Here is a 15704-nt window from a genome sequence, read left to right on the forward strand (position 1 = left end):
GCTATCCATAAAAAACCTTTTAGGTTGTTTTACTTGTTAAATCAAGTGCAAAACATTCTTTATCTTCTGCTTACTTAATGAAGACAGGTCTCTTCTGGAGTAGAAGAGTTAAAAGTAACCAGAAACCTGGCTAGAATATTATAACAAAATGGCTGATCAGAGAAAAGGGGGTTTGATAAATGTCATCTACATGTAATAATTTGTCAATAAAAAAAAAGACAGCAAATGACTTTCAGTCATCTGACTGAAACTTCTTAATAACACAAGAGTGAAAACATCCCAATTTCCTACTTTCTAATAGATAAATTGACAAAATCTATTTTACATAAAGCAAATTAAATGATATTAATTATATGATCGTTCTTCAATACTTTATGGAGTGCTGTATCAGTCATGCCAGAATTTTCCCTGGCACTGATGTCAGCATGACAAATTTTCTTGTTTGTTCCCTTTAAATAGTAACATGGTTTGTAGCTTGATGTAACTTCGTCTCATGCTCTGAGACTTATTAAGAATCAACATTAATGAACAAGAGTTTATGGCCATCTCTTTCCTAACATTAAATGTAGGCTACCTGAATCTGCTGGTATAAAAATATTTAGGTTTAGATTATGCTGTTTAATATTCTTCCTAGCTGCCTCTAGAGTGGTACTTTGCAATCACCATAAACATCATAAATGTGACTAAATCATCTGGCTTTGCCCCAAGTATAGAACAGAAAACTGTATTAAATAGTCTTTTTTACATCACTGCTGACAAGTAACTCATTTCTTTTCAGATCAGAAGATTCTTTATGTCTTCAATATGCTTTCAGAAACCTTCTTGCCCTCACCTCTGATGACTACAAATTTTCCTTTTGCTCTTTTTACTTCCTCTATCACTTTTTTCCAATTTCTTCACTCCTGATTTATGATCTTTACTATCCATTTTTCCTTTCCTTTATTATAAATTTAAGCCACAGAGAATTGACTTTCCTTCTAAACAAGATTAGCTGTTTATAACCTATTTGGTCTTTTTTCAGTTGTGGGATTTTGGTTCTTAAACCATCTGCCAAATGCTCTTTAAAATTTCCTAAGTCTCTCTCACATCTTTCCACTTTAATTCCTCCTTCCAACCTTCTTGATCATCCTTTTCACCACCATTGAACTATCTTCCTTAAACCAATTTATGTTACTAAATACAGTCCAATCAATTTTTCCTACATACCTGTGTTGATCATCATGATAACTAATAATGTGTATGTTAAAAATCTACTCTATAGAGACTCATAATGTGGATTAATCCAAACACAATTTAAAGCATTTTTGTGCAATCTGTGACAAAAGGGAGGCCCAGATAGTCAACAAATTTTAAAGGATAATCTGTTAATTATAATTTCCTCATGCATGGGACTGGAATAGCACTTTATGTTCCAGGCTTTGGTTTATTTACAGGAGAAGATAAGCAGATGTCCCATTTGTTTTCAAGGTCAATTCACTCCTGCCACAGCCTGGTTTAGCCTTTGATTATCTGAGACAATCTTCTGAGAACACATCTCTGTAAATTATGACATTTACCAGTTAAAAAATGGGTATTTTGATCATATATTATTCTGTTATTTCTTTTCCAATTCTGTCCTGCATAATTATTGTGTTGTGTCCCTTAATTTTAGTTTTCTTTCTTCCCTCTACATGACCCATCCATCTCTCTTTCCAGGTAATCAGCATTTCCCACTGAAGCCACAAAAAGAATAAGGTGCTTCCTAAGCAAAGTTAGCGTGTCAGGGAGAAAGATGACCAAACTGCAGAGTAAGTGGTGCCCTATTTTCCATTTTATAAAGGAAAAAGTATATTGGTCTATCCAGTGTACTTTTTATTGCCACTTACTAAAAATATTATTTATTTGAAATCTGTTATTTGTATTTGGTCCCCTTGAACAAATTGCTGTTGCAACCTGCAGTGCCTGGGGCTTTCACTTAGACAGGGAGATAAAAGCATGCGCACAGTCAAGTATGTGTCTTGGCCCACTGGTGCATAACAGTTCACTGAGCTGCAACTTGACATACTTCCACTTTGATTCCATAATTTAAAGTTAATTTAATACTCCTTTAGAAAACGATCCCTTGAAAGTGAGTGGAGATGATCACCTTGCATATTTTGGAAGTAATGGGTGGCAACATTTAATATCTCCTTTTTCCCTCTTACCTGTGCTCTAGACTATATCTCATTGGGTTTGCTCTTAAATAATTCTGTAAATGAACACTTACTTTTTATGTAGACATGGAAACTTTTAAATGTTATAAAGCTGAATTATCACTCACTGCTTCTAAATTGCATTATGCCTCTTCTCAAATTCTCTGTCTGTCACTTGACATGAACAGTGTTTTGAGCAGGCTTTATTTTATTATTTGCTCTCAGCATAGTTTTATTGCTGTAAAATTTGAAGTTGATCTTTTATTTACATCATTGCTTCTTATTCAAGTACTCTACTACAACCCTGAATTTGAGTTATTTCTTTTATAAAAGTATGGTTGTAAGTTTGTGTACTCAAGTAGAACAAGAATTCTCTTAAAGTATGCAGCATCCCAGAGAAAGCATGATGATAGGAACTGTATATTCCTTGTCCTAAGTGACTCAGATGCAGAGAAGAAGTAGGGCAACAGGATCATATTTACTTTTGGTTTTTGAAAAAGATTCTATTGTTTTTCCAGGTATTAGTGGTTTAGTTTTTAAAAAGACCTTGTTCAGCTTGATGAACTCTACAAATAAATAAGGAATTATCTAAAAAATGGTTTTCATTTCCTAGAAACAACAGAAAATCACTGTAGTAATTATTGTGTGCTCCAAGCTTAGATTTACTGGCCTATGTTTTGCATGCATGTAGCTCCAATTTATGATTGTTTTCAAATCATAAGCCAGAGTCTTCATTTCCCATTTTAATCAAGCACAGGGATGTTATGTTGTTATAAATTCCAAAATGGGAAGAAAATTAAAATCTGACCCTAGCTATTGAGGAGCCATACTTATACAGAATCACAGAATGGTTTGGGTTTGAAGGGACCTTTAAGATCATCCAGTTCCAACCTCCTGCTACAGACCAAAGCCCCATCCAGCCTGGCCTGGAATGCTTGCAGGGAGGGGGCATCCACAGCCTCAGTGGACAACCTGAAGTATGAATGAAAGGAATGCCTGCTATAGCATGGGCTCAAATGGTATGAAAAGCATTAGAAGACTGGATTTTTCTTTGAAATAAAGAACAAGAGTAGTCTGAATATACTGAAATTCTTGAAAAAGGCAAAAAAATGTAGTGTATCTTTTCGGCAAATTTTCAGAGGAAAATATTGATGGCTGTGATTTAATGAATTGTTTTCTTTTACCCTTAAACATATTACTTTACCCAGTAATTCTCTGCTAATTGTGACTTGTTCCTATTCTTCATCTAATTGTTATCTAAATCTAGAGATCCAAACCAGACTCGCAATAAATGCAGAAAGTTATAACATATGATTAATAACCTTGCTGAATTTCACAGATTCTAAAGGAGGAGTATAAATACAGAACAATGGAATGTTGTTCTTCTTGCACTTCTGTTTTCAGTATACATCAGTATTTCGAAGTTTTTATTTTGAAGGAAGAAAAGCTAAGAATCCTTTAACATGCTAAGGGTCTGTAAACTACCAGAGAAAACACATATAGAATGACTCCTACAATATTCCAAGGTTCTTATGTCAATTATTTCATATTTAAATTGCTTCATATTTACGCATTTGTTTAAGGAACCAGAATTTCTCCTTTGTAGGAAATTTTATCATTTGGGATTTCTTTACCTTTTTGTCTTACTGAAAGAAGTAAACTTATGAAAACTTCCTTATTGAAAAATGAAAGTTTACAGTATGTTCAAGAGACTTGATGTCAATTCAGCTAAATAATAATGAAGCACAAAACTTTAAAGTTATGCCTGTCATCGTGCTGATTTTAACTTAGGAACAGTAAATGTAATGTGTTACAATTAGTATTTTAAAAGCTTTTAAAGCTGTACCGGTTAAACAGTGTATTTCAGTCTTTCTGATTGATTTCAACCTATCTGAAGCTTGATGATGTAAATCTTCCCAAAGAGAAATATTTCTGAATATCTCAAATTCCCCCCAAATTAACTTTGTATCAAGGAAACTGGCCCCGGTGGCGCAGCGGTAGAATTCCCGTCTGCAACACCAGGGGACCCGGGTTCAAATCCCCCCTGTGGAGCAGGGGGTAGAAGTGCCGCTCTGCTACACAGAGGGCTCGAATCCCGGGAGTTGGACTCGATGATCTCTAAGGTCCCTTCCAACTCGCACAATACTATGATACTATGATACTATGATATGATATGAAACATTCACTTTTTTTTTTTTTTTTTTTTTTTTTTTTTGTGTGGTCACATCACCTGTTTTAATATATTTATTTGAGATTCTCATGAATATCATCTGTATTTCTCTAGATGTTCTCCAGCAATTTAATCTGAGAAGATGTTTAAAGTACCCTCATCTTTTTAATAGCTCCTGGTGGAGCCTAATTATTACAAAATTGCTAAAGCAGTGAAATGATAATTAGTCTGGGTTACTTCCTTTATTTTTCCCTTGGAGACACATTAAAAGATGTTAATTAATGCTTTTAACTAAGAAAAGGTAATAAATTACTAAACCCACCATCTTTATTGGTATCTTGGTAATGCATAGAAATATTTCTGGTTTACTTTTAAATATTTGTTGTTTCTTTTTTTTTTTTTTTTTATATATGCCCCTTAAAGACATATGAGGTACATCGTGCATTTCCTCAAACACAAACATTGTTGATTAGCATGACTTTAATGCTCCTCGGGAATCAATTACACTGCTAAATTCTTGCACATTAATTACTGCATGGAAGGTACAGATGGTCAGAAATGAACAGAACTATAATAGATACAGATTCTAAACAGATGTTCACAGGGCAGCATATATCTTTGTCGTGACGAGTAGGATTAGAAGAAATATTCTTTTTCCAGAAAGATATGAATAAGAGAGCATTGTTTAGAAGTTTTGCAGAAGATAATAATAGCATAATTTTTCTGCATATATCTGATGGTGGAACTATTTAATTGCCTAATGTTTCCAAAAGTCTGACTGTGACAGAAAATTGGCCCAGAATTTGTGAGGATTTTTTGTAACCTGCAGAAGTTCCTTAATCTTGTTAAATACTATGTCATTCTACAAGTCACTCCACAAATATGAATCTAAGTATTTGTGAATAGAGAACAATCAAACACAATTACAGTGTCTGGTACTTCTCTCTTCCTATCAACTAAAAGCAGCTTCCTGAGCCTGACCTTAAATGACACTAATTATTCCAGATCCACTGAATTCTCTCACAGGTGTACAAATGCATACATAAAATCTGCAAAGTATGTGGTCTACAAACAACTTTACCAACTGTTCATCAGCCTTTTGAAGCTGGCACAGGAAATATTCTGTGAATCTGTGTCCAGACTTGCTTAATCATTAACAGCAAATTGTCTGTCATAGAATTGCTCAGGTTGGAAACAACCCACAGGACCTTCAAGACCAGCATCAAAATATTGAAAAAATGGTTGCCCAAAACTGGTTGTGACTATTTAGTATGGGGTCATGTGGTGATCCCCCCCCGCCCCCCTAATAAATCTTATCCTTCAGTTTCCTTTTTTTTTTTTTTCTTTTTTTCAATAAACCTTTGGTTATACTGCATCAACCATTCCTCCTGCTTGAAGAACTAGTTATAAAACTTGAGCAATTAAAAAGTGTACCCTCTGAGAGGAATGCAAAGGACACCTAACATTCTCTACCCAACATTCTGGTTATTGCTATGTCTTAAATGCCAAAATCTGATAATAAACCTCTGTAATTCCTTATATAATGAAATACTTAAGAAATATCTCACAGTCATTGGACCATCATTAACAACTATGAAATTAAGAGTCCCATGGGTTCTTTTCCAATTTAAAGAGGGTTAAATTGCTAATTTACATGCTAATTAGCATTCATTCTAAAGAACACCAAATGTAATTCCACAGCATCTAGCATTTAACAATTTAGCTTATCTAGACATTAAATTTAAAAGCAACTCAGTGTTATTTGTAGTAGTTTTTGGTGACATTTCTTTGGAATCTGTTGCCTCAAGTAACCCCCAGTTGCCAAAATGTGCTCAGTGGTATTTTATAATGCTGCTTCTCCTGCTCTGGAGCTGCTCTGTTAAATGCATTTTCCGTAGTGTGCAATTGAAGCATGTCTATGCAGCATAGCTAAAAATTCAAGAAAACCTTGAATGATATCATGAACTAAGCATTCATTTTAATATCACCTCAAACTGGTAAAATGAATGTACTTCATACAGAGACGCAAGGATATGGTTTACATTCTTTCATCCTACTTTTGCTCATATGCTGTACAATAACTTAGCTTAAATTCTGATGTCATCCTGTGTTGCTTTATGCTGCCTTTATTTACATCAGCTTCTGCGATTTGACAGAACCTGATTGCCTGTTTCACTTCATCACAGCTTCAGCATTTCAAAGATGCAGGATTGCAAGTGCTTTGAAGCAAAACAGACATGATGTAAACATGCTCTTAGAAAGGCAGCATTTCTCTGTTTCTGAATAACAGAAAGGAATATACAGGCCAATAAAATAGAGTATTTTGGTATTTTGGTCTTATGCTGTCTACTAGTAATAGAAGATGGAATCATATTAGATTAACATCATTATACATTTTATTTTTTTCAGATCACAGTGATTTTTGATGTCACTTTGGTATTATTTTCAATATATAAGAGTAACATTATGTGCCAATATAACATCTGTGGTATTTTTGTTAAAGGAATTACCTTTCAAAATAACAGCTAATTTTCTTATATTTTACCTGGTTGATTTGCTCAGTTCCTCTGCTTTAACGGGAATGGCTTCAGTGTCAGTGGCTGACCTTGAATGTCTCCCTTTGTGCTTTACCCTGTTATTCCCCTTTACTGATGGATTATTTCTCCACTTATTTGTTCTTCCTATTTCCCACCCCCCACCCCCTACACACACCCCATTTTTTTTGTACACATCTTTCATTTTATCTTCCAGTTCAAGAGCCATAAGTCCATGCCATAAGTCTCTCTTCGTCCTCCACACTTATTCCCATACTTACTTTCTAAACCCACTTCTTCATCTCATGTTATCCATTCTCTCATCACCAAGAGCCTTGTCCCTTGTACAAGATAGATTCTTTCAGTATAGTCCATCCTTAGTACTGAGTCAGAGAGCTTTCCTCAAGGAAAACAACATGCAATTCTGTGAATAAAGGTTGTATTAAAGAACCTGTTGCCATGGGTTACCTAGATTTACCTGTGCCCATGGCAGGGGCAACCGCCCCGTAGGGTCCCCTGGCCCAGAAAATGACCAGAAAAAGGGGAATGGAAAAAAAACAGCGGCAGCAATCTAAGGAGGTAAACTTATTTTACTAAATACTATATTGAAATACAGGATAACACAATATAATACAAGGCTAATGAATCAAGTAAAATAGGAGAGAGTGAGTCCCGAAACTGAGAGGCCTACTGTAACTCTAGGCGAAATGGCTGGAACGCTCCCACATGGCTCCCCCCTGCCTGGCAGGATCCAAGAGCGGAAGTCCAGCCCCAAAGTCAGATTATATAGTGACCTTGTCATATGACTTATCCCTGACCGTGATGTTCTCTGGGACATGTAGTCTTCTTCTGTGAGCTGCACATTTAGTTAACATTATTTATGCTTTATCATGATGTTATGATGTGGAATACTGATAGCAAAATTAAATTGCAAAACCATGACACCTGTGCATAAAAATATCAAATAAGGTCAACCACACAGTATTGATTCTGGTGTCCTGGCATTCCTCTATGCTTTACTTTACAAATAGTATATATATTTATATTCTAATTTTGTAAAGCCAAGATTCCAGGAAAATAAATAAATAAGTATAAATTCAGCCCAAGCTCTGAAAGCAACAGAAGTTGGGTCTTAAAATACAAAATGTTTAGAAATCTTAATAATAGAAATCACAGCCAGTTCTGTATTTAACCATCCAATAAAAAATATAGGGTAATCCAGTTAGCAGTCAGAACTAATTTAAGAAGAAAAGTTCAGAAGAATTTCATTCACAACAATAAATTCTGAAAGAATGACATGAACATAGTATGACAATTGTGGGAAAAGTGTGAGAAAATGAGAATTACTCAACAAAATTATCAAAATCTCTTTCTTCAAGATGTTACAGGAGTGAAGTCATTTTGGGGAGGATGAACAAGAGCACACAATGGAAAATTAATGTATGATGAATAGCTAAGGATGTGTGAGGCTGCAGAAGAATTAGAGCAAAAACCACTGGTTTCAGAATGAGCAAGAGAACAGTGTTTCTCTAAGACAGAAAGATACTGAAATGATACAATAGACCATACAGATGAATTATTTCCTTTTAGCTTTGATTTTCATACCAAAGAAAACAAGAAGTATGCTAGAAATGTACAGTGTGTACACATTAGAACAATGAATAGAAAACAGTAGATAGATAGGAATTCTTCTGTTTCAAAAGCAAAGGATTCTTGAGAAAAAAAATACTGTGATGAAAAAAGTGTCTGACAAAGTGTATACAACCACAGATGATCATTCTAAGTATGCCTCTACTGGAGACAGTTAAAACATAAACTGGAAGTAAACTTGCCTAACGCTAAATATAAATTGGTATTTCACTGAACTTGGTATTACACTGAAATTAGAGAATAAAGCATGGGAAAATCTGAACAACTGTTGACCATATTGAATCATACTTCAAGCATTTGATTTCAGAAGCATCTGAGATACATATGGTGAATGTTCTGGAGATGGAAAAAAGAAATAATAATTTTCATCTGTAAAACCCCTCTCATAAGACATCTAATTTTGCTTCATTTTATGTATTTGAATGGTTTTGTTTAATTTTGTGAGGCTGCTTACAGGCATACAGCTAAGAATATTCACTGTTATTTCCAGGACTGGGCCTAATTTTATACTCTCCAAATGGCACACACAAAATCACTTGTTTGTGATTGTTCCTTTTGATCATAGCAATTTACTGGTACCAAAGAAAAGCAAGACAGAAACTACAATATATAAAAAATCCCTTTCTCATTTCCAGTCTATTTCTATACCAACTGAGAGAATCTAACCATATCTCTGTTTCTCTTGCTGTCTCCAGATCAACTTTTAATGAAGATATGGTTCTGTCTTTCTTAAGACTGTTAAGACAAATGTGAAAATTTAATTTAAAATATGCATGCATTTCTTAGCAAACATCAATCTAAGCTGATTTTTTTTTTAATTTTATTACTTTTTTTAATTTAGAGGTTATTTTCTGAGGGGGGAACATGGAGAGTACAGACTTCAAGTGCACAATCTGGCCTTGAAATTGTAGTACAAGGTGAACAATTGGCCCACCAATATCTCAAGGGAAAAAAGGAGAGATTACACATACACACATTCTCATGTACTTTCATGCTGAGGCAGATCTTTCTCTTTTGGTTAGTATATTCTGACAACTAAATACACAGCACTTTGTCTAAAAAAAGGTTTATGGATGTTGCTCTGTTTGCCTTTGCTCCCAGATCCCAAGGTGAAATCTCTGAGCTACTTCCAAACCAATCTTTGCTCCAGGTGAAAATTGTTTGGGTAATAAGAGATGCATACCCAAGAGCCAAAATATGAGATTTTCCTCCAATAAACATACACATCCTCAGAGAAAAAACAACACCCTAAAGATGAATGAACAAAATTTCAGTATTACACAAATTCCTGGAGCTTTCTCTGTGTTTACTTATCAGTGTATTTTCTAGGTGTTAGAGGCAAGGCTAGCTAAAATGTAAGCATATTTGCTAACTTTGATGTTTAATAGTAGCTAAATCTCTGTCTGAATTAGAGTAAATCCACAAGCACAATAAAGGCTTACTGGCAAGTGCCTACAGCTGTACACACTAAATCAGACTTTCATTCAAAAAATACACCCAAGTGCTAGTGTGCATGGATTTAAATTCTAAGATAAATATATGTGCATGTAAACTAGTGTAGACTTTAACTTCTGTTCGTTTACTTCACAGTACTGTAAAATTTAATTTTTATCATCCAAACGAATGTAAGCAACCTGTTTTGTCATCAGAAACCCCAAGATGGCAATACAGCCTTGTTTTTCTTTGCTGCTTATTTCTACTATCATCATCATCATCATCATCGTTATTATTTTTTGCAGTACATGAAACAGATATGTGGTTTTCCCCTTTGATGATATCAGAAGTCATTGCTGATTACCAAGGATAATTTATACAAAAGTGGAAAGCTCCCAGGACTTCAACATTAAGTGAATGAATGAATGCTATGAATGACCTGGGGGTACTAAAAGACTGCATTTAATAACATTAACCAAATAGATATCTCTCCTCAAGTTTGGTTTCCTTTTACAGAAGCAAGTGACTTAACTATCCTGTTAAGAAAAAAAAAATAAAAATCTATATTACCTATTATTTGTGGCTCAATGTGTAACATAAATTTGAATATAGGTATTATATTTATAAGAAGCAGCCTACGTTGAACATCTGCATCATAATAACTTTTGAGCTAATTCACACCAGGACTATTTCCTTTTCCTGTGATCAGGCAGTTTATATAGAGCCAAGGTAATCAGTTCTGATGTGGCCAGCTTCTCCTGGGGAGAACGCCATGAGCAAGTGAGAACAAGCATTGTTGCAGGTGCTACAATGCTTGAATGAAAAGATATTGCAGATTTACCAAATTTGCTACTGACTATGACTGCTGCTTAGGAGTTAACAGAGTAATAGATTTCATAACAAAGGAAAACCACAAAGGAAGAAAGCTGTTTATGTACTGGGTTAGTGAGACATTCACGCACAGGGCTGTATTGTGATGTGAGGAGGGGTGCTCCTGAGGGCACCCTAATTCTTGCCCCAGTTGGAGGGTATCGGGCTTAAAAATAGAGAGCTTAGGTAAAGCTGGGTGGGAGTGCAGGCTTCCACTTACACAGAGATTTGGAGATCACTTTATTCAGCCTTGCACTGAGAGAAATTATTTTACAATAATAGGAAATAATAATTTCTATGAGAAATGATTACAGAGTAGTACAGCAGGGAAGATGCTGACAACACTATCTAAGAATAATAGTGTCAAGACGGCATTAAGAAATAAGAGCTATTTAATTCTCATTCAAAAGTAATAAATTACATTTAAATCATATTATACCTCTCCAGGATCATTTTAGTGCTAGAAAACAATGAAAATAGAAGCACAGATGATCTTGAAGTACTCCTGATTCAGAATTTTTTCTGTATATATGTGTATTTATTTGCATATACATACACTGTATTTGCATATATTTGCATGTCAGTAGTGTGTAGAGGAAGAAAGTATCTCTGAGAGTACTGCACGAGAATAAGCTAATGCAACAGAAGCCTGGCTGCACAAACAAGGCCAAACTGATTTCTTAATGTTTTGCAGTCCTCTGGGGCCAAGGAAGGCAATGGCTGTTATACCAAATGAGAAGACCAGAATTCCATACTTTCTGCTGTAGAACTGGTTGCAGTCATAGCTAAAAAATCAATCACAAAGTTAATTTTATAAAACCATAATATTGGTAGATTAAGATCATAAGTCTCTGAATAAAATCTGTTTCCTCAGGAAGGGAAACAAAAGTCTTATGACAAGTGCTCAGTGCAATATCCTTTTTTCTGTCTTTATATCTTCTCTAAACAGCACTGCCAGTTTAATACAGATTTCTAAGTAGCAGAATTTAGAAAGGAAATCACAAGGGGGGATGGGACTGTACAATATTGTTCCTGAGCTATAAAGAGTCTCTCATTTTATTTAATCTCTATTAGAAAGATTTTTCTCAGAACTTATCCATGTAGACAAATAATGGTACCCTAAAATTTCTGCTGAGAAAGGAGAACAGAAGTTTTCTGGTGGCTACTACAGTTCCCAGAACAAACATTTTGAAGTTAAGGTAATTAAAATTAACTTATCTCAGAAAATTATCTTGATAAATAAGATAGGTTTTTCTGTGACTAACAATGAAAGTCAGAAGAAATGCAGCATCCATGTTATTCCTAGAGGCAAGGTTCCAAAACTTGGCTGAGCAGTCAAGAAGTGAGAAGGGAGATGAGACTGAATTACCCTGTCACATCAGGAGGATAGCTAGCTAATCCTGTGCTAGCTTGAGCTGCTGAACTACATCTGAAAGGGCAGGATGGGGTGAGCTTTTACTGCCAGTTGCTATTCTAAATGTGTTGTGTATTTCCATGAGTCTCTGCTTACACAGTATCATCAGTCTGGCAGGTTTTAAAGCACTGAATTTACCTACAAATGAAATTAAACACTGTTATATAATACAAGAATCCAAAACCTCTGCTGCAACAAAACAAATGTATGTGGTGCATCAAGAAGGCTGTTCTACTTTGCATAAGCTGTTAATTGCAGTGGTTGTAGAGAAGAGGGAGGGGCAAAGATTGATTCATTTGAATTCAGATGCATCTCTGACAAGTAGAAAATTGGCTGAAGGGTGAAAAATTATCTGTGCAGTAGATGGATTTATATGGATTAGAGTCGCATGCTTAGGATCTGGAAATGTTTTGTAGTATTAGAACCATTTTTACAGATTAATTAATGAAGCTGTGATGTAAAGAATTGCTTTGGGTTTAATAAATAAAAATGTTAGGTGGATCTATATGTGGTTTGAGAGTGATGGGCCAGAAGAACCTTATGGACAGCAAAACCTGGGGTAGTTGGATTCAGCAGGATGGTTTGTCATGGTGTGTGGGCAGTTCATTCGTTTAGTGCTGCAATAGACATACACAGAAAATGCCAGGATGATTTACATCTTCTATAATACTACAAAGAACAATAAGATTGCTTACAGTGTGAGCAAGGAATTCTGCCTTTAGCACTGCTTGTTGTCTTTGGCATTTATTATTTCTCATTCTCTGGAAGAAATACCTGCAGCTCCTAAATGCTTCATAGATTTTCAAGGTAGCCCCTGACCTCCATGTAACCAGAAGTGTGATCACCCAGGAGACATTATTGCCCTTGTAACTTCAATGTGCACAAACGCATAACAAATTGAACTGCGTAACACATGTAAGAGCAAGGAGAAAAACAGTAAAATAAGGTGCATTTATGGAAACCTGCTACATTTCTAACTTTTCACATGCTACTTCTTAACATATGGTAAGTTACACAAGAGGTTCAGTTCATTCCTGAACTTTGCAAATGAATTTTGTAAAACTCTGGAATGCTTGCAAGAATTAATTGCATTTTTCTTCCACAGTGTCAACTGGAATATGTGTTTTGCTAAAATTAGTTGAAAACTGAGATGCAGGCAGCAAACATAGAATGATAATAGGCATACATTGGTATGGCACACCTACCACATTCAGACCTGATTAAGAAGGTTCAAAAATGATGACAAATAATAGCTACTGTATTTTTCCAATATCTTTTTTTTCAAGAGTAGCAGTTATTTAGTGCATGCAAGGCAAAATATATTCCACCCTGAAAAATTTCACGAGACATAGATTTTAATTTCATTTCTATATATGTTTAAAAAAAAAAAAAATCCTAAAAAAAACACCCTGTTTTTGTGCCCCTGAAACAGTTTGATCAGCTTGAAGAATCGTACTTACTTACATCCTTGCAGCATCATCATATGCCTCCTGAAACCAAAAGAGGGACCTAGATATTTGAGGAGATGTTTCCTGCCAACCACCCTTAAGCCCCCCTTCCAGTTTGTAAGTTCATATTTAAATCTATTTCAATATTAGTATTGAGAAGCTATCTAAAACTCAGAGTGATCCTTGGAAAGAGGCATAGATTGTGGTGAAAGAATAAAATGAAAATAAAATGATAAATATTTTACATTTGATTTTGATAAAAAATAACATGTATCACAATCACATGCTAACCTGTCCTTTACTTGAGTGAATTTAGGAATCCCCCAAAATCAGGAAAGACAGAAGATGGACAGCTATAAAACAGACTGACAAGTGTCAGGTTTACCTGCTTGTGAGCATGGTCATAAGAATTGATATGGTTGTCAAATTCCTGGTGTTTGTGGTACTGCTTGTCACACAGTTCGCAGTAGAAGTTAGCCTTCACATCCTCCAGAGCCTTGGCTGCAGCTTTCTCCTTCTCAGCATAGTCCTGAAAGGCAGAAGCAAATGGAGACTCAGATGATGAGCTCATGCTGTTTTTGTCATCCACACTAAAAACACCAGAAACTGGAACTGCTAGCTCACCAGGAACCACCTTAGTATCACAATACATATTTAAAAGCTTTTTTCTAGAGTTGTATTTAATTAAATAATTGTATTACTTGAATAATTATTCTTAGCTCTTCCTTTAGGTACCATAGTAATCAAAATACAGAGAACTAAGGCTAAGAGGAATACCACCAAGGCGTGACCTGGCTTTTGAGTGGATGACCTGGCAGTGAGGAGTAAATAAAATACCAGGAAGATGAGTTGAGTGCTACAGCAGTTGGCACACCTGCTCCATCTCTGCTCTTTCAGATGCCATTGCTCAGAAGAAAGCAGCCAGTTTTAGCCTGCTACCAAGACAGATCTTCTTTTGTGTACTGCTTTCTACCTCACATCAAATATTCAGCAGGACCAGACAGCAGCTGGCTGTGGCCAGCTGAGATTCCCCTGGAACAGTGCCACCATGCTGCCATGTCCCTTCCTCCACACCCACATATCATCCCACACAAACCACCCTGCCCAGTGCAGCCATCATCCAACAGACACGGGCACAACCATTGATGTGATCTGGCACACCTCTCACACTGCCCTAGTGCAAGAATATAGCCAGGGTCAGACAAACAGCTGACAGAAAGGGAAAATACAAGTGATTTCTCCCTCTGTGTCTCACAAATTACATAGAGAGCTGCTCTGAAGGGACATATATTATGCTTTCAATATGTACCCGGTATACAAAGAAAGCTTAAAACATTGGAACCATTAGTTACTAACCTACAAATAATGCACTTAGAACTGTTATTCCACATTGGAAGCAGCCTTCGCCAATTTTATATTTTTTTATAAGACCTTCACTATATTATTATTGTTATTATTATTATTATTATTATACTTGAATCTTTTACTGTAGAGTTTAAAGAGCAAACTTCTGTCTGACATGGAAAGAATTACTGAAAAAGTTGGTGAAAGTGATTAATTTTATATTCACATTGACAAGCTGATATTACTTGAGTGCACAAAAGCTGTTGCCAAGGATTGCAGTAATTCATCATTTTTTGTATTCACTGTGAGAAATGTGTACATTTAAAAACTAGACTTCCCATGCTATGCAGACAGTGCTGTCTGATGTGTGCATAGTTCCACCACCCTGCCTGCAGCAAACCCAAGGTAGGCCTGAGCTGGGACACACTACGTGGCTGGGACGCTCCTGGGTCACACTGCTTGGCAGTAGTCTAGGCACCAGGGTGAAGATTTAAGGCAGAACAGAGCCATGTGTGTGACTCTTTTGAAAGGAAAGAACTTTCTTAATGAAATTGTGGGTTTTCATCCTGGGACTTGAGCAGACAGCAGAGATGTTGGTTGTCCATATGGCACATGAGAGCTTTGGAGGAATCCAAAGCCCTGCAGCTTTGCCCTGATCTATGTGCCATC

At 35.8% G+C, this 15704-nt stretch overlaps 1 protein-coding gene across 3 annotated transcripts in view; it reads right to left on the reverse strand.

The window, feature by feature from the left end:
* The window catches only part of ZNF804B (zinc finger protein 804B), a 206427-nt gene that overhangs the window by 16207 nt on the left and 174516 nt on the right, over window positions 1-15704 (reverse strand). For all 3 annotated transcript variants that reach the window (XM_072330027.1, XM_072330026.1, XM_072330029.1), the window contains exon 2: window positions 14077-14220. In XM_072330027.1, the coding sequence (XP_072186128.1) occupies window positions 14077-14220 (144 nt within the window). The remainder of the gene's footprint in view (window positions 1-14076; window positions 14221-15704) is intronic.

This window comes from Excalfactoria chinensis, chromosome 2 (assembly GCF_039878825.1).
Source record: "Excalfactoria chinensis isolate bCotChi1 chromosome 2, bCotChi1.hap2, whole genome shotgun sequence".
NCBI lineage: Eukaryota > Metazoa > Chordata > Aves > Galliformes > Phasianidae > Excalfactoria > Excalfactoria chinensis.